The sequence below is a fragment of the Rhinoderma darwinii genome, chromosome 5 (genome assembly GCF_050947455.1).
Source record: "Rhinoderma darwinii isolate aRhiDar2 chromosome 5, aRhiDar2.hap1, whole genome shotgun sequence".
Classification (NCBI taxonomy): Eukaryota; Metazoa; Chordata; class Amphibia; order Anura; family Rhinodermatidae; genus Rhinoderma; species Rhinoderma darwinii.
The window spans coordinates 268187251-268208138 of record NC_134691.1 but is presented as its reverse complement, the minus strand read 5'-3'; the positions used below and the strand labels follow the sequence as shown (position 1 = coordinate 268208138).

Genomic DNA, 20888 nt, shown 5'->3' with positions numbered 1-20888 from the left:
ATAAATAAATAGAGCAGGGAGCCATTAAATGTCCCTGCTCTCAGGTGCCAGAGGTAGCTGAGGGCTGGGGGCAACCCTGCTCGAACGGGTGAGATCGATATCAGTATCGATCTCACCCGTTTAACTCCTCAGATGTGTCGCTCAATAGCGAGCACCGCATCTGAGTGGTTTTGGAGAGAGGGTGCTCCCACTCATCCCACCGGCACCCGGCGATAAGATCGCCGAGTGTCTGTGTCTACGATAGCAGCCGGGGGCCTAATAAAGGCCTTCAGGTCTGCCTTTAGTGTATGCCTGCTAGGTCATGCCTCTGGCATGACCTAGCAGATGCCTGTCCGTTTTACACAGACAGGCATAATACATTATAATACAGTGTATTATAAATGTGACCGGAGGATCGCATAGTGAAGTCCCCTAGTAATAAAGTAAAAAAGTGACACATATTTTGTATCGCCGCATCCGTAACAACCCCAACTATAAAGTTATTACAACATTTAATCCGCACGGTGAACGTCGTAAAAAATAAAATAAAAAACAATGCAAAAATTGCTGGTTTTTTTTAACCCTTAAAAAATTTTTGCTAAAAAGTGATACCAATAAAAACTACAAGTTGTTCAGAAAAAAAAGCCCAATACAACTGCATCGGTGAAAAAATAAAAAAGTTATGGCTCTTCAAATATGGAGACACAAAAACAAATAATTATGAAATAAAAGTGTTTTTACTGTGTAAAAGTAGTAAAACATACAAAATCTATATAAATTTGGTATTGTTGCAATCGCAACAACACGCTGAATAAAGTTATTGTGTTATTTATACCACACGGTAAACGGTGTAAATTTAGGATGCAAAAAAGTGTGCCGAAATTGCTGTTTTCTTTCTATTCCCCCCCCAAAAAAGTTAATCAATAAATTCTATGTACCCCAAAATGGTGAAATTAAAAATTGCAACTTGTACTACAAAAAAAAGTCCTTATACTGCGCTATGTTGACGCAAAAATAACATTTTTATAGCTCTTTGAATGAGACGATGGAAAATCTTAAAAAATAGCTTGTCATTAAGGTCTTAAATAGGCTGGTCACTAAGGCGTTAAGGCAGTGAAGGTTGTTTAGGGTAGGCAGAGGCATAAATTGATGCTCTTGGGCCCCAATGAACAATCTGCAACAGTTCTCCCTCCTCTCATGTGCTATTTAAAGTATAGTCTGGTGTCTTCCTATGTGGTAGAGGGCATTTTGGGCCCCCTCAGGTACCACGGACCGGCTGCAACTGCTACCACTGCACCCCCTATAGCTAAGCCCCTGAGGGGAAAGTTATATCCAGTGCCCAGTGACTTACCACCTACAGGATCCAGCGTTGTCCCTGCTGCCTGTGACAGGCACACGATGGGCTGATTATGTACGGCTTCCTCCTCTGTCTGGCACTGGTCATAGAGATCAGTGAAGGCAAGGGACATAGATGACTGTGCGGCTGCGATATACCGATGTAGCCATCTTTATCTTGACTTGTAACACATCAAATACACAAGAGTCAAGAAACTTTTTTACTTTTTCAATGGCTTTTAAATTAATCTTGTGTGATATCACGCTGCAGCAAGTTATCAGTCAAGATAAACTTGGCTACATCTGTAACAGCAGCACTTTTATCGCTATGATTCAGAGCTTTATGAGTGCCCTGATCGATAACTAGAGGTCTGAGAGGTGAGTGACATTTTTGGATGGATATGTGAGTTACAGTGAACTGAATGTGTCTAAGTTAATATGTAGAATGTCAATGGGTGAAACATGTGATTCACATATATCTCATAAATCATATAGCAAATAATAAATTTCTAGATCTGAAAATGACATTGATAAATGTCCTGCTCCATCTGTCACATTTCGTGATCAGGTTATGAAAAGATACGTACGTGTTTAAAATTCCTGAATGGCACAAACTGAACAATATCCCGGAGTACAGGCTCTCCCTTGGGGGACCGCAGTATACCATCATCTCCATCCAACATCTGCATGTCACTAAAATCAGCATTTCCCACACCGACAATGATGACTGACATAGGAAGATGGGAGGCGTGAACTATGGCTTCTCTGGTGTCAGCCATGTCTGTGATAACCCCATCTGTTAAGATGAGCAGGATGAAGTATTGCTGTAAATAAATAAAAACAATAATAATGGGAGATATTGCTTGATATCAGAAGAATAAACCAGTAGAAGAACAAATAAAACATCATGCTAATATTGTGTTATTCATTACAATTTACAATGTGCTGTTAAATGTAGCAGACAATCAGATGTTTGTTCTATAGATTTTGCAGTATTATCAGGTGACATGGGTTACAGCATGTTACATAATGTTTTAATACACTCCTCAGAATTATTCACTATAGATGACAGTGATACTGGTGATGTGATACTTCATTACACTACTACACTACTCACTATACTTCATTACACTACCACACTACTCACTATGAATGGCAGTGATACTTGTGATATGATATTACATTACATTACACTACTACACTACTCACTATAGATGACAGTGATCCTAGTGATATGATATTAAATTACACTACTACACTACTCACTATGGATGACAGTGATCCTGGTGATATGATATTACATTACACTACTACACTACTCACTATAGATGACAGTGATCCTGGTGATATGATATTACATTACACTACTACACCACTCACTATGGATGACAGTGATACTAGTGATATGATATTACATTACACTACTACACTACTCACTATGGATGACAGTGATACTGGTGATATGATACTACATTACACTACTCACTATGGATGACAGTGATACTAGTGATATGATATTACATTACACTACTCACTATGGATGACAGTGATCCTGGTGATATGATATTACATTACACTACTACACTACTCACTATGGATGACAGTGATATGATATTACATTACACTATTACACCACTCACTATGGATGACAGTGATACTAGTGATATGATATTACATTACACTACTACACTACTCACTATAGATGACAGTGATCCTGGTGATATGATATTACATTACACTACTACACTACTCACTATGGATGACAGTGATACTGGTGATATGATACTACATTACACTACTACACTACTCACTATAGATGACAGTGATCCCAGTGATATAATATTACATTACACTACTACACTACTCACTATAGATGACAGTGATCCTGGTGATATGATATTACATTACACTACTACACTACTCACTATAGATGACAGTGATTCTGGTGATATGATATTACATTACACTACTACACTACTCACTATGGATGACTGATCCTGATGATATGATATTACATTACACTACTACACTACTCACTATAGATGACAGTGATACTGGTGATATGATATTACATTACACTTCTACACTACTCACTATGGATGACAGTGACACTGGTGATATATTACATTACACTACTCACTATGGATGACAGTGATACTGGTGATATGATACTATATTACACTACTACACTACTCACTATAGATGACAGTGATCCTGGTGATATGATATTACATTACACTACTACACTACTCACTATAGATGACAGTGATCCTGGTGATATGATATTACATTACACTACTACACTACTCACTATGGATGACAGTGATACTGGTGATATGATATTACATTACACTACTACACTACTCACTATAGATGACAGTGATCCTGGTGATATGATATTACATTACACTACTACACTACTCACTATGAATGACAGTGATACTGGTGATATGATACTACATTACACTACTCACTATAGATGACAGTGATCCTGGTGATATGATATTACATTACACTACTACACTACTCACTATGGATGACAGTGACACTGGTGATATGATATTACATTACACTACTACACTACTCACTATGGATGACTGATCCTGGTGATATGATATTACATTACACTACTACACTACTCACTATGAATGACAGTGATACTGGTGATATGATATTACATTACACTACTACACTACTCACTATGGATGACTGATCCTGGTGATATGATATTACATTACACTACTCACTATGGACGACAGTGATCCTGGTGATATGATATTACATTACACAACTACACTACTCGCTATGGATGACAGTGACACTGGTGATATGATACTACATTACACTACTACACTACTCACTATGGATGACTGATCCTGGTGATATGATACTACATTACACTACTACACTACTCACTATGGATGACAGTGATCCTGGTGATATAATATTACATTACACTACTACACTACTCACTATAGATGACAGTGAGCCTGGTGATATGATATTACATCACACTACTACACCACTCACTATGGATGACAGTGATACTAGTGATATGATATTACATTACACTACTACACTACTCACTATGGATGACAGTGATACTGGTGATATGATTGTAAAGGATCTGCCAGGCACAGCTTCGGGGTTAACGCCCATAGATAATCAGTCTGCACCTGCTTCTATGTCTGTGAGACTGACTCCATCTTCCACCACTCAGGGTGGCAGGCTTAGGAGTGGGAGAACCTATCACAGCCTGGCCAGACGGAGCTAGCTCCCGCCCTCTGTCTATTTATACCTGCCTTTCCTGTTCCTCCTTTGCTTGTGATTCTTTTCGTTTCCTGGCCCCGCTGCAGCTTCTTGTACCATTGTCCTTGCTTCATATTGACCCCGGCTTGCTGACTACTCTCCTGCTTTGCGTTTGGTACCTCGTACACTCCTGGTTTGACTCGGCTTGTTTACTTCTCTTGTTGCTCACGGTGTTTCCGTGGGCAACTGCCCCTTTCTCCCCCTAACTCTGTGTACCCTTGTCTGTCGTGCACTTATTGAGCGTAGGGACCGTCGCCCAGTTGTACCCCGTCGCCTAGGGCGGGTCGTTGCAAGTAGGCAGGGACTGAGTGGCGGGTAGATTAGGGCTCACTTGTCTGTCTCCCCACCCCCCGTTATTACAATGATACTGCATTACACTACTACACTACTCACTATGGATGACCGTGATCCTGGTGATATTACATTACACTACTACACTACTCACTATAGATGACAGTGATCCTGGTGATATGATATTACATTACACTACTACACCACTCACTATGGATGACAGTGATACTAGTGATATGATATTACATTACACTACTACACTACTCACTATGGATGACAGTGATACTAGTGATATGATATTACATTACACTACTACACTACTCAATATGAATGACAGTGATCCTGGTGATGTGATACTATATTATACTACTACATATGATGTAAACCCTGTTAATATTAAAATTGTGAAAAAGCTCATTATAGAAAAATACACTCTTGAAAGTTGTTAGCAGGATATATATCAGCACCAAATTGAAAATATTTATCATTATTATCGTTGTTATTGTGTTTGACAAAAATTACTATTTTTTGCTGTAACGTTTTCCCTATTTTTAATTTCTCTATGTTTTTAGTCAAAGTTTGGCAGTATGGCTTTGAAAACTGTCAGCATCAACTACGCAGTTTCTGCAACACTCTGACATACATGTACAACTTGTGGCCAGGGGCTCTAAGAAGCTCACCATGGTATTTAGTGCAGCAGGTGGAAGGCAAGCCAGTCACAATGCACAATATTTCTGTTCAGGTCTTTTTATAATAAGCAGAAGAAGTGATAGAGACAAGGGCTTCATATAGCAGCACCAGCAATAATTACACTAGGATGCGTGTTGATATCTGTTACTGGCATCTCCTAAGCTTTGGCTTAGGGCTCATTCAGACGAGCGTGATTCTCGTCCATGTGCTGTGCGTTGAAATAACTCACAGCACACGGAGCCTTTCATTTTAATGGGGCTATTCAGTCATGAGTTTTCACGCAGCGAGTGTCCGTTGTATGAAACTCACTGCATGTCCTATATTGGTGCGTTTTTGCGAACCTAGTGGCCCATTGAAGTCTATGGGTGGGTGAAAGACACGGACAGCACATGGACGACATCCATGTGCTGTCCATGTTTCACGCATCAGTTACATAGAAAAACAGAAATACATTTAAAAAATAAATAAATAAGTGCTTGCACGGACATGAAAAATGAATGCCACACGCAAAACACACTGATGCCAATACGCAACGCACACGGATAATAAATGTAGGGAAAACGCTGTGTTTTTTACACGCGCAAATCGGACACGCTCGTCTGAATGTAGCCTTAAGCAGCATGGAATTTGTCATGATTTGTCCCATACATAATATCTTGGGACATCATAGCAGGGCTACCATGTAACCTTGCATTTCACCAGTTCAATTTGATTGGTTGAAGTGGGCAATTGCTTCACCTTTCCTTTTCACTAGTTTTAGTACAACTCCCCCAGTGTTGTACCATAGACAAATTCAACATTGCTACATCTACAGTTAGGTCCAGAATTATTTGGACGGTGACACAATCTTCATGATTTGGGCTCTGCATGCCACCACATTGGATTTGAAATGAAACAACGGAGATGCAATTGAAGTTTAGACTTTCAGGTTTAATTCAAGGGGTTGAATAAAAATATCCTGTGAAACGTTTAGGAATTGCAAACATTTTTCTACACAGCCTCCTCATTTCAGGGGCTCAAAAGTAATTGGACAAATTAACATTACCATAAATAAAATGTTTTTTTTAAATACTTTGTAGAGAATCCTTTGCAGGCAATAACTGCCTGAAGTCTGGAACCCATGGACATCACCAAACGCTGGGTATCCCCCTTTGTGATGCTTTGCCCGGCCTTTACTGCAGCTGTCTTCAGTTGTTGCTTGTTTGTGGGTCTTTCTGCCTTAAGTTTTGTCTTAAGCAAGTGAAATGCAGCTCGATCGGGTTGAGATCTGGTGATTGACTTGGCCATTGCAGAATATTCCACTTCTTTGCCTTATAAACTCCTGGGTTGCTTTCGCAGTATGTTTAGGGTCATTGTCCATCTGTACTGTGAAGTGACGTCCAATCAACCTTGCTGCATTTGGTTGAATCTGAGCAGAAAGTAAATCCCTGAACACTTCAGAATTCATCCGGCTGCTTCTGTCTTCAGTCACATCATCAATAAACACTAGTGACCCAGTGCCTTTGGCAGCCATGCATGCCCATGCCATCACACTGCCTCCACCATGTTTTACAGAGGATGTGGTGTGCTTTGGATCATGAGCCGTTCCAAGCCTTCTCCATTCTTTCTTCCTCCCATCATTCTGGTACAGGTTGATCTTAGTTTCATCTGTCCAAAGAATGCTGTTCCAGAACTGGGTTGGCTTCTTTACATGTTGTTTGGCAAAGTCTAATCTGGCCTTTCTATTTTTGAGGCTGATTAATGGTTTACACCTTGTGGTTAAACCTCTGTATTTGCTCTCATGAAGTCTTCTCTTTATGGTAGACTTAGATACATATACACCTACTTCCAGGATAGTGTTCTTCACTTGGGTAGATGTTGTAAAGGGGTTTTTCTTCACCATGGAAAGGATTCTGCGATCATCAACCTGTTGTCTTCTATGTACGTCTAGGCCTTTTGGAGTTCACGAGATACCAGTGCGCTCTTCTTTTTTTTCAAGAATGTACCAAACTGTTGATTTGGCCACTCCTAACATTTGTGCTATCTCTCTGATGGATTTCTTATTTTTTTTTCGGCCTAATGATGGTCTGTTTCAGCTGCACTGAGAGCTTCTTTGACCTCATGTTGTGGGTTCACAGCAACAGCTTCCAAATTCAAATGCCACACTTGGACCAACTCCAGACCTTTTACCTGCTTAATTAATGATGGCTTAATGAGGGAATAGCCCATGCAACCCATTAAATAGCTTTTGAGTTAATTGTCCAATTACCTTTGGTCCCTTGAAAAAGAGGCAGCTACATATTAAAGAGCTGTAATTCATAAACCCTTCCTCAAATTAGGATGTGAATACCCTCAAACTAAATCTGAGAGTCTGCACTTTAAGCCCATATTGATTATATAACTGTTGTGAGACAGTGACAGGTAAAGTCATTGAGGGAAGGTATATTTCCCCTAGAATCCTGTCATATGTATCCTAGGCTCCAGGGAATGAGTAGTTTTTGCCATATAAAGCTCTAGTTTTCCAATCTCGGCTTAAGGAAAAGCCGGAAAAAAGGGCCTGGAGTTGGATTGGAGAAGAGCAGGGCGGGTTCCCCAATCCCTAGTCCATCTCTGTTTGTAGGACAAGGCTGCTGCTCAATTAGCTGCACCTGTAGCCTGTGTATAAAAAGGTGCAGACACAGTGTGTGGTAGTCTCACCCCTGACTCAGACTGGAGACTACTAAGGCTGGAGTAGCCTGTATGCTATGTGAGTAAAGACCTGTGTTACTTTGTGTCCAGTGCCTGGTAGGAAGGCACTTGGTATAGTTAGATAATATCTTGTTTAGTTAGTGCTCAGACGAGCAGGATTTATTTTGTATTTTGCCTTGTTGTACAAGAGGCTGTTTCTTTGACAAGAATAAAAACACAGGCAAAGCCCTGTTATGACTTTTAATGCACGGTGTCCCTGTCTCTGGCTACAAAGAAACCGCTGTACCAACCTCTCCTGATGCTAAACCCTCACATATGGTGGCCGATGCGGTTATGGTCTTAAAAAGACATACACCTATTTAAAAGGACTTTTGCTGCTCCAAGTGGAAAATCGTTGCTAGGGGCAACAACACAATTTTTTCTCCCCGAGAGTGCTTGGAAGTGTATGTCTTGGGTGAAGGCGGCAACAGGGCTAAAAGAGACTGTTAAAATGGATGAAATACTTAAACAGCTGATTCAGGCTAATATCAACCAGGGGAAGATAAGCACAGCTCTGCAAGAAGCCAGCGCGACTCAGCGAATGGTGCATGAGAAAGCCATGCGTGCACAGGCTGAAACCAATATTCTGCTGGGTGAAGCCAACAGACTGGCCTTAAAAGAACAGCAGCAAATTAATCGCTATTTGCAAGACCAAATTCAGGCCTCAGTGGAGAGGTCAGCGGGGCCTCATGGTTTGCGCCAAACCACTCGTGCAGCGGTACAGACATCTCTGCAGAAGATGACATCCACCGACGACGTTGAGGCCTATCTCATGGTGTTTGAGCGAGTGGCAGAACGAGAGAAGTTACCTTCAGATCAGTGGGCAGCAGTGGTGGCACCTTTCCTTACCGGAGAGCCGCAAAAGGCGTACTTTGATCTCAATGAGCAGGATGCTAAGGATTACTCCAAGCTGAAGGGTGAGATCCTTGCCCATCTGGGTGTTAATATGAATGTGCGTGCTCGACGGGTGCACAACTGGACTTTCGTGGAACACCTACCTGCGCGATCACAAATGTATGATCTTGTCCATCTTGCAAGGAAATGGCTACAGCCAGAGGAATCAACCCCTGCGCAGATCGTGGAGAGAGTGGTGCTTGCCAAATACATCCGCTCCTTACCACTGAATGTTCAGCGTTGGGTCGGTCAAGGAGATCCTACAGATGCGGAACAGCTGGTGAACCTGATTGAAAGGTACAGAGCTACTCAGGATCTACTCCAAGAACTACCGCCTGGATGTTCTAACCCCAGGAAGAGCAAATCGTGCGGAGCACCCGGTAAGACTGTTCCATTTACTAGAGGGGTGAGAAATGTCTTTAAGGGAGGTGGCTCAGAAGGGGAGCAGACGGAGGGAAGAAATCCCAGAGAGACGCTGAAGGCCAGACATGGGTCTCAAGTTGGGGACCGGGGCCGCATACAGTGCTGGCGGCGTTATGGACCTGGGCATATTGCTGCCAATTGTCCCCTGACTACTGAGCCAATGGACTGTGATGCAGCAAGGCGAATATCCTTGTTTGCACGTCCTGTTTGTTCTGCTGAGACTGTTTACGAGACTGAGCAACAAATGTGTGTCGTAAAAGTGAAGGGTGTACTGTGAGTGCCTTGCTGGATTCTGGGAGTCTGGTTACCCTGATGCATGCCAGCCTGATAGACCCTGGAACATTCAGCGGACATAGTATAGGGTTCCTGTGCATACATGGGGACACTAAAGAATACCCCACCGCTTTGGTCACTCTAGAGACTTCCTGTGGAACCGCTTGCCATGAAGTGGGTGTGGTCAAGTCCCTGATGCACAGTGTGATCCTGGGGAGAGACTTCCCAGTGTTCTGGGACTTGTGGAGGAAGAAAGATGTAACCTCCACTGTAAATGTTAATGATGGTATTAATGTGTGCGCTGTGATTAGCCCAGAACCCTATAATGAAGATGCTGAGGTGCCAGCAGTAGGGGTGACCACTGAGCCTGATAAATTTCCTCTGTCTGTTTTTGCTGGTGAAACAGATGAGCAGGGGGAAATTTCTGAGATACCAGAGTTAAATGTATCACGTAACAATTTTGGGACCGCTCAACTTAGTGATCCCACATTGGTAAAAGCCAGGGAAAATACTAAGGTATTAAATGGAGTGCCTCAACATCCAGGGGCTGATAAGGTGTTTCCACACATGGCGGTTAACCACGATTTGCTGTATCGGATAGATAACGTACGTGGGGAGGTTGTTGAACAGCTGGTGATACCCCAACCGTATCGTAGAACGGTGTTGGACCTGGCTCATAAACACGTGCTGGGTGGACATCTAGGTTGCGAAAAGACCAGAGAGCGTATCTTACAACGATTCTTCTGGCCGGGGGTATATACGGAAGTTCAGAGGTATTGCGAGTCCTGCCCGGAGTGTCAGATAACGGCTCCTACGCCACATTTTAGGAGTCCGCTGGTGCCTTTGCCTATCATTGGGATCCCTTTTGAAAGAATTGCCATGGATCTGGTCGGCCCTTTAGTCAAATCCTCTAGAGGACATCAATATATCCTAGTGGTGTTGGACTATGCCACACGCTACCCTGAGGCAGTCCCTTTGCGAAATTCCTCTTCAAAAGCCATTGCAAGAGAGTTGTTTTACATTTTTTCCCGTACTGGTTTACCTAAGGAAATCCTTACCGATCAGGGAACTCCCTTTATGTCCAAAATCACCAAGGAATTATGTAAACTGCTGAAAATTAAACACCTGCGTACCTCTATATATCACCCTCAAACTGATGGTCTTGTCGAAAGATTCAATAAGACATTAAAAGGCATGTTGAGGAGGGTGGTTAGTAAGGATGGGAAGGATTGGGACTGTCTTCTGCCCTATTTGATGTTCGCTGTACGTGAAGTTCCTCAATCATCCACAGGGTTTTCTCCTTTCGAACTTGTATACGGCAGACAACCCCGTGGTCTCCTGGACATAGCCAAGGAAACCTCGGAGCAAGAGTCCACACCTTATAGGAGTGTAATTGAGCATGTCACGTTGATGCAAGACCGAATCGCTGCAGTCATGCCGATAGTTAAGGAACACTTGGAGCAAGCTCAGGATGCTCAGAGCAGGGTGTATAACCGAACGGCTAAAGTTAGAAATTTTAACTCTGGTGATCGAGTGTTGGTCTTAGTGCCAACCGTAGAAAGCAAATTTCGTGCTAGATGGCAAGGGCCGTATGAGATAATTGAAAAGGTGGGGGATGTAAATTATAAAGTTTACCAACCAGGTAAAAGGAAGACAGTGCAGTTATACCATGTAAACTTAATTAAGCCATGGAACGAAAGAGAGACCCTCGTGGCAGTAAGGACCCCCTATAGTCCTAACCCAGATGTGTATGTGTCAGAATCCCTCGCAAAGCCACAGAAACAGGAGACAAAAGAGTTTGTGCAGAGAAACACAGACGTGTTTTCAGAACTGCCAGGACAGACCAGTATAATAAAACATGACATTGTGACCGAGCCTCAGGTTCGGGTCCACTTGAAACCCTATGGAGTCCCTGAAGCTCGTAGACAAGCCATATCTGAGGAGGTCAAGAAAATGCTAGACCTTGGGATTATTGAAGAGTCAAAAAGTGAATGGTCAAGTCCCATTGTATTGATTCCGAAACCAGATGGGTCATTGCGTTTCTGTAACGACTTCCGTAAGTTAAATGAGATGTCAAAGTTTGACGCATACCCAATGCCAAGAGTTGACGAGTTAATAGAGAGACTGGGCCATTCAAGGTATTTTTCAACACTTGATTTAACCAAAGGCTATTTGCAAGTACCCCTCACGGAGGGCGCCAAAGAGAAAACTGCGTTCATCACCCAGGATGGTCTGTTTCAATATATTTGTTTACCATTTGGGCTACATGGGGCTCCAGCGACCTTTCAAAGGTTAATGAACATAGTCCTCAAACCCCATCGTCGGTATGCTTCGGCATATCTGGACGACATTATAATCTTTAGTGATGACTGGGAAAGCCACTTACCAAAAGTACAAGCAGTACTAAACTCCCTCAGAGCCGCGGGGTTAACAGCAAACCCAAAGAAATGTTCCTTAGGCTTGGAGGAAGCACGGTATCTAGGGTACATAATTGGGAGAGGGGTGATAAAGCCACAGGTTAACAAAGTTGAGGCTATCCAAAACTGGCCCCAGCCCTCAACCAAAAAGCAGGTCAGAGCTTTTCTAGGAATTGTAGGTTATTACCGTAGGTTCATTCCAAACTTTGCCAGCACAGCAGCGCCCCTGACAGATCTTACCAAGGGAAGTAAGTCTGTCATGGTCAAGTGGGACACGAAGGCTGAAAGCGTCTTTCAAGAGTTGAAACTGGCCCTGTGTAACCAACCAGTCTTAGTCACTCCTGACTTCAAAAACGAGTTTGTTGTCCAAACTGATGCTTCTAATGTGGGGCTCGGAGCAGTTCTGTCACAAGAGGTGGGTGGTGAGGAACATTGTGTGACCTATTTGAGCAGAAAACTTACCCCGGCTGAGAAAAACTATAGCATAGTTGAACGGGAGTGCTTGGCAATTAAGTGGGCACTTGAGTCCCTGAGATATTATTTATTGGGTCGTCGGTTTAGGTTGGTTACAGACCACTCTCCTCTTACGTGAATGTGCCAAGCTAAAGAGAGAAATGCAAGAGTTACACGGTGGTTTCTTACTTTGCAGAACTTCAAATATACTGTGGAAAACAGAGCAGGAAAACTGCAGGGCAATGCTGACGCTTTGTCTAGGACACACTGCCTTGTAGCTAAATGTGTCCGATCCCACGGGCTCGAACAGAGGAAGAGGGTATGTGAGACAGTGACAGGTAAAGTCATTGAGGGAAGGTATATTTCCCCTAGAATCCTGTCATATGTATCCTAGGCTCCAGGGAATGAGTAGATCTTGCAATAGAAAGCTCTAGTTTTCCAATCTCAGCTTAAGGAAAAGCCGGAAAAAAGGGCCTGGAGTTGGATTGGAGAAGAGCAGGGTGGGTTCCCCAATCCCTAGTCCATCTCTGTTTGTAGGACAAGGCTGCTGCTCAATTAGCTGCACCTGTAGCCTGTGTATAAAAAGGTGCAGACACAGTGTGTGGGAGTCTCATCCCTGACTCAGACTGGAGACTACTAAGGCTGGAGTAGCCTGTATGCTATGTGCGTAAAGACCTGTGTTACTTTGTGTCCAGTGCCTGGTAGGAAGGCACTTGGTATAGTTAGATAATATCTTGTTTAGTTAGTGCTCAGACGAGCAGGATTTATTTTGTATTTTGCCTTGTTGTACAAGAGGCTGTTTCTTTGACAAGAATAAAAACACAGGCAAAGCCCTGTTATGACTTTTAATGCACGGTGTCCCCGTCTCTGGCTACAAAGAAACCGCTGTACCAACCTCTCCTGATGCTAAACCCTCACACTGTATATTCAATATGTTTTGGTGAACAGCTAAAATGCCAAAACTTGTCTCACTGTCCATATAATTCTGGACCTAACTGTACATATATTTGGATATAATGGATGTTAGCAGCACTATATAAAAAAACATATAGATTTAAATAGGTGGGTGCACCCCTTAGGGACACGGTCCAATAGTCCCTCAATGAACAAAAATGAAAAATCAGACAGAACTCCAAAAATAAAAGTGATTCTTTTATTCCCACATGTGACATTTCAGCTCAGTGAGAGCTTTTCTCAAGAATTACATATATATCGTAAATGCTTGTGTAACAGGTATGAGCCTCAATTGGAACAGGACTATTTTTGGCTATCACTACCATAAGCACCAAGCAATTACAGGGCCCAATATCTCTTACTTCTGTAAAACTAAAAAAGTCATTTTACGAAGATAGTATATTGTACAGATAAGGATAGAAAAACATCAGAGATTTTATCTTAGCACATCACGGCTGCCAGATTTGCTGTTCCAGAGAGTATTGGCTTCAGACAAGATGACTGCTTGACAGAATGTAACAATCCCATGAGTTCTAACAATGTCAGAGTTACTACTGTTACTTGCAATATTATTAATACTGGCATGGAATTTCTTACAGTTAAACTATGAAGAATCTTTAGGTAATGCTATGAAAGCTATAGAAAATTAGCAAAATCCTCTTCAATCTTCAGAAATAATTTACAAGATTCTATTAAATGTCAGGCCAAAGTCACATTACTGTAACAATATTTAAAGGGGCATTCCAGCCACAAACATTTATCACATTTCATTTTTGTTTAATTATATGCATTATGAGAGAAACTAGTGTAAGGGAAAGTGATGCAGTTGCCTACCTATAGAAACCAACCAGGGCCCTAAAAAGTAGACCTGATTTGGGCATTTGCTCCACTTCTCCCTTGCATTAGTTTTGCTAAGTCTCCCTCTATGTGTATTAGTATATTTCTGTGCCTCACCGTAGCTTCCATATTGTGGGCCTCCTCTGAAGCCGACTTTGCCACTTTTTGAATGATGGGAGCAATGTTGGTAGGCCCATACAGCTGTAACTTGGGCAGGCAGTTCTGATAGGCTTCTACTACTCCTTGTATACCTAGAAAAAAAAATATATAAAATGAAATACAGGTAATTATAACTATATAATATGGAAGCAGTATGGCAAGGAGCATCATTAGTAACTGAAAATTGTCACGATGTAAAGCAGATTGTGCCACAACATTCATTTTTATCATGGCATATTAGTACGGCATAACTCTCAATCATTAGTCATACGATGATATCCAACGCTGCAAGTTTTTTTTCTTAGCCTTTATTGGTGACTGTATTGAAAGCAGTATACACATCTTACTGGTATCACATATGGCGTTTAGCAGCATTTTTAACTATTGTTTTTTTTTATGGGGGGAGCCGATGCGTCCATATGTTAGTTAACCCCTTAATGACAAAGGTAATTCTTGGTTTTCCATTTTCGTTTTTTACTCCCTGCCTCCCAAATGGCACAACTTTTTTATATTACCGTCGAAATAGCCGTATGAAGGCTTGTTTTTTTCCGGGACGAGTTGTAGTTTATCATGGCACCATTTAACCCTTTCAGGACCAAGCGAATTGTCGTTTTTATTCATTGGTTTTTTCCTCCCCGCCTTTAAAAAGTCATGACTTTTTTTATTTTTTCGTTGACACTGCCATATGAGGGCTTAATTTTTACGGGACAAATTGTACTTTCTAATGGTAGTATTTAATATTATGTGTGATGTACTGGGAAACTGGAAAAAACTTCAGAATGGGGTGGAATTGGAAAAAAAACAGCTGTTCCGCCATTTACTTATGGGTTTTGTTTTTACGGTGTTCACTATACAATAAAAATGACACATTAGCTTTACGGATCAGTACGATAACGATGATAACAAATTGATATAGTTTTTGTAATGTTTTTTAAAAAAAAATGACAAGTTTGAATGAAACAAAAATTTGTTTGCATCGCCACATTATGACCCCCGTAACTTTTTTATATTTCTGTGTATAGAGCTGTGTAAGGCGTATTTTTGTAAGTGGAAAGATGTAATTTTTATTAATACCATTTTGGGGAATGTCGGGGATTTAGATCACTTTTTATTCAATTTGTTTTGTGTGTTAAATGAGAAAAAAAAAAACCTGTGATTCAGCTATTTGACCTTTTTTCCTGCTACGGCGTTTACCGTATTGGATAAATATTTTTATATTTTTAGAGTTTGGGCATTTTCGGACACAGGGATACTTAATGTGTTTATGTTTATTTTAGTTTGTTTATTTTTATATGTGATCTAGGGAAATGGGGGTGATTTGAATTTTTTATATATATATATATATATATATATATATATATATTTATTTATTGATTTTTTTAAATATTTGTTTTAATTTTTTTATTACTATTTTTTAGCCCTGCCCAGGGGGCTTAAAACTGCGATCATTGGGACCGCGACCGCAAAAATACGTTTGTGTGTATGGGGCCTGAATGTACCATATAATGTGCTGGGAAACTGAAATAAAATTTGTTGTGGGGAGAAATGGGCAAAAAACAGTGATTTCACCATTGTTTTTTTGGGGGGTTTTCATTTTTACGACATTTATCATGCAGTAAAAATTATGTTAACTTCATTCTACAGGTTGATATGATTATGGCGATACCAAATTTATATAGATTCTTTTACGTTTTACCAATTTTTCTGTGGCTACATTCTGAGAGCCATAACTTTTTTATATTTTTGTGGATTGAGCATTATGAGTTGTTATTTTTTGCAGGGCAAGCTTGAGTATTTATTGGTACCATTTTGGAGTACTTTTTCATCACTTTTTATTCCATTTTTTGGGGAGCTGAGGTGACCAAAAATCAGCAATTCGGGTTGTTTAACTATTTTTCTAGGGGAACTATATACTGCATTACTAATATTATATACTGCAAAACTAATACTAATGTATTGCAGTAAATTGCAGTATATCGTGATTTTGACAGCCCTCTGGCAGGGCAGAAGATGGTAGATCATCGGTACCCCGCGAACGTGTATAATACAGCAGACACCCGCTAAGTATGGAGCACGCTCAGACGGTGAGCCTGCTCCATACTTTCCCTTGACGGCTGACGTTAAGGGGCTAAAAGTCTTTAGTAAAATATTAGAATTTCTACATACACAGCATTTTGGTTCGGAGAGTTTTAGTAGCGTTCCTGGGTTCAGCGGCAAACTGCAGCATGCCCTAGTTATGGCGTTTTTTTCTGGTGTTTTTCTGCACAGGCTTCTCAATAAAACTTCAAAACGATGGGCATGCCTTTAACAGTAGCAATTAACATATAATTGTCAATTGCCTATAATATGCATTTAATTTGGCAATACTGATGCCGATATAGAATTAATTTGTATAAGTATGACTGCTGGAAGAAGGGGCAGGAGGGGGTACTGCTAGGCCAGGTTATCAAAAGAATTAAAAAAACATTTAAAACTTCATAAAAAAACAACTACAAAAAAACGCCAGCAGTTTTCTAAAGTTGTACATTTTTGTTTTTATGCTTTTACTGGCTTTTTATAGATTCTTTTTTGATGCAGCTTTTAAGACATTTTATAAAGACTTGAATTTAATAGAAACGCCATACCTACAGCATGTTGTGTTTTGCACATATCAGTGATCAAAATGTTTTAAAAATAAACCCACAAACCTAAATGGTATGAGTGTAGAGATATTCATATGTTTTAATAGACTAACAGCAAACAACTGCACCATTTTGGTCTTTGGAAAACATCCGACAAAAATGTCGCAAAAAACATGTGAATCCGGCCTGTAGTATCACTGTCATGAGACAGCTTTCCACACGTCCTCAGTTACATGTAAATCACTACTGCTATGCATAATTATATTCCCTTAATCTTTGTAAGTGACAATCTTCACTATAATTCCACAAATCCAAATGGACCAAGAAGATCTCGATGAACAGATGGAAAACAGGTCCCCACCAGATAGGAGAGACTTTGAAATGGTACGTGGATGAATAACTAAGCACCAAGAATCTACTATTGTATTGCTTGGTTTCCAAAGAACAATATAACGTGAAGTAATTCAGAAATTCATCCAATATGTCTTAATGATAGCATCAGGTTGCTGTAGGGGATTTACAATAAATTGGATAACCTTGCATAGAGAAAGTTACCAGGAATATGTGGTCCAGAATGCATAGATCTAGTTTATTTTGTCACATTATTTACCAAATTACTTGCGGCTGTGCAGCAGATGGGACCTGGCCATGTTGCATCTACTGCCGTTGGTAATATAAAATAAACACATACATCTTTGTGTCGGTGCAGATGCACATACTGTCCAAATATCATGAATATTGTGCATAATATTTTAGCTTTGTTGGTATAGAATTGGAAATGATAATGACTGTTTTTACGGAAATACAGTAGCAGAGCTGTAAATATAGAAGAGCTATGTCCTAGACCAGGGGTCTCAAACTCGGCCGCATATAGAAAAAATGTGAAGTGGTCGGGCCGCATTACTTTCAAATTTGATACAATACAAAATTATTGTTAATCAATTAGTTATTTGAACTACTATAACACTATATTACTATAATAATACCGCTAGGTTTAAAATTTGAGAGATTTCTTCACGTGCTTATTTCAACAATCCAGCTTTCCAGTTTAAGTGTCGCTAAATGCAGTCCGGCGGCTCAATTAGCACCCATGTCAAGATTGGGCAGCCCCTTTTTAGATAGTGCTACAGTGCCCTCGGTGGATGCTGCTGCAGAGCCCTGTGTAGATGCTGCCACAGCAGTGCCCTATGTAGATGCTGCCACAGCAGTGCCCTGTGTAGATGCTGCCACAGCAGTGCCCTCTGTAGATGCTGCCACAGCAGTGCCCTCTGTAGATGCTGCCACAGCAGTGCCCTCTGTAGATGCTGCCACAGCAGTGCCCCCTGTAGATGCCGCCACAGCAGTGCCCCCTGTAGATGCCGCCACAGCAGTGCCCCCTGTAGATGCCGCCACAGCAGTGCCCCCTGTAGATGCTGCCACAGCAGTGCCCCCTGTAGATGCTGCCACAGCAGTGCCCCATGTAGATGCTGCCACAGCAGTGCCCCCTGTAGATGCCGCCACAGCAGTGCCCCTTGTAGATGCTGCCACAGCAGTGTCCCCTGTAGATGCTGCCAAAGCAGTGCCCCCTGTAGACTGGGACTCCTGCTCTGGGGAAGAGCCTGACATCATTGTCGATGTATGGACAGCGATGTCAGAGGCTTCCCCAGAGTCCCGGAGAAGAGCCGATAATAGCGCTCTGCCCGGGACTCTGCTCTGGGGAAGACCCTGACACACTGTCCATATATGGGCAGCGATGTCAGGGAATTCCACAGAGTCCCGGAGCAGAGCCTGTACTAGCGCTCTGCCCGGGACTCCGCTCTGGGGAAGACCCTGACACACTGTCCATATATGGGCAGCGATGTCAGGGAATTCCGCAGCGTCCCGGAGCAGAGCCGATACTAGCGCTCTGCCCGGGACTCCGCTCTGGGGAAGACCCTAACACACAGTCCATATATGGGCAGCGATGTCAGGGAATTCCACAGAGTCCCGGAGCAGAGCCTGTACTAGCGCTCTGCCCGGGACTCCGCTCTGGGGAAGACCCTGACACACTGTCCATATATGCGCAGCGATGTCAGGGAATTCCACAGCGTCCCGGAGCAGAGCCGATACTAGCGCTCTGCCTGGGACTCCGCTCCGGGGAAGACCCTGACACACTGTCCATATGTTGACAGCGATGTCAGGGAATTCCACAGAGTCCCGGAGCAGAGCCTGTACTAGCGCTCTGCCTGGGACTCCAGCTCTGGGGAAGCCCCAGACATCACTGTTCATATGTGGACAGCGATGTCAGGGAATTCCAGAATCTAGGAGCAGAGCGGATACTAGCTGTTCTGTGTCCCGCGGGCCGCTGATGACAGCCCCAGGGGCCGCATGCGGCCCGCGTGCTTGAGACCCCTGTCCTAGACAAACCTTTAATATTAAGGCATCTTTAGGAGGTAATCTTATTGGGTGTTTTTAATTGTTCTAAACAGTGTTCATATCCCCCAAGGGGGCTCAGTCTCCTTCAGTAGCATTACACGTCTATTACCCTTTGCACTCTTGATCGGAGGATTTATTGTGGGGGGGGGGGTAAGAGGGTACAGATACACCTTGCCCCTTCATCTCTAGTCTAGAGGCCGCATTGTCGTCCCTTGACTCTAACAGGCTGACCATGTGGTCTCGGCAAAAAATGTCAAGCCATAATCGACACGTGATTGTGGCACCCAATCATTGACCGCAGCAGTGGTGCCAGTATGGATTTGAAGATGAGTATATGATAATTTGTTATTTGTAGCAATATGCATGTTAGGCCAGGATCACACACACAGTTTTCATGCAGTTATTGTGGCAGTTTTTGGATCAGTTTTTTGAGCCAAAGCCAGAAGTGGATCGAAAAAGGAACGACAGGTATAAAGAAAAGACTGATGCATTTCCTTTCTTTTGTATTCATCCCTATGTTTGGCTAAAAAACGTGAGCCAAATACTGCCACAAAACCTGCATCAAAAGAGTGTGCGCGTGCGTGCGTGTGTGTGTGTGTGCGTGTGTGTGTGTGTGTGATCCTAGCACAATACTGGGGTTTTTGAAAATATTGGAATACCCCTTAACTTAAATTAGTTGTGGAGATCTATTCTGAGTTGTACTGCTACTGTTCCCCGAGCTCAACCTCCAGTATGAAACCACCTATGATATTATCAGGACTTCTGGAGCAAGTAATGGAACATCCCCTTGTTAGTGTAGACAATAATATTTTTCAATAATTTTATTCAAAACACAAAAGAGGAAGAGGACGGTCTACATCAATGAATTTATTTATACATATTATGAACATAGCATAAAAATGTCTGAAGACCCACATGGAAGCTATTCATATATTTGCCTGGAGTTAAAAACAACTTGATGACATTATAATAATATAGATAGCCAGGAAAGAACCATGTTGCTTTCTTATATTTAACAAATCAAAGTACCACTAGAATCTGCAAGGTACCTGTAGTCTAGGTGCTAAAGAGTCCTGACCTATCTTTTCAATGATCTCTGTAGCATTCAATTGGTCTTCTAATAACAGGTGTAGGGTAGGAACACACACACAGC

General features: G+C 41.9%; 1 protein-coding gene across 1 annotated transcript in view; it reads right to left on the bottom strand.

The window, feature by feature from the left end:
• Positions 1–20888, bottom strand: part of CPNE4 (copine 4) — a 434578-nt gene that overhangs the window by 12019 nt on the left and 401671 nt on the right. The window contains exons 14-15 of the mRNA XM_075827119.1: positions 14679–14812; positions 1902–2138 (exon numbers count right to left, since the gene is read on the bottom strand). Of these exons, the coding sequence (XP_075683234.1) occupies positions 1902–2138; positions 14679–14812 (371 nt within the window). The remainder of the gene's footprint in view (positions 1–1901; positions 2139–14678; positions 14813–20888) is intronic.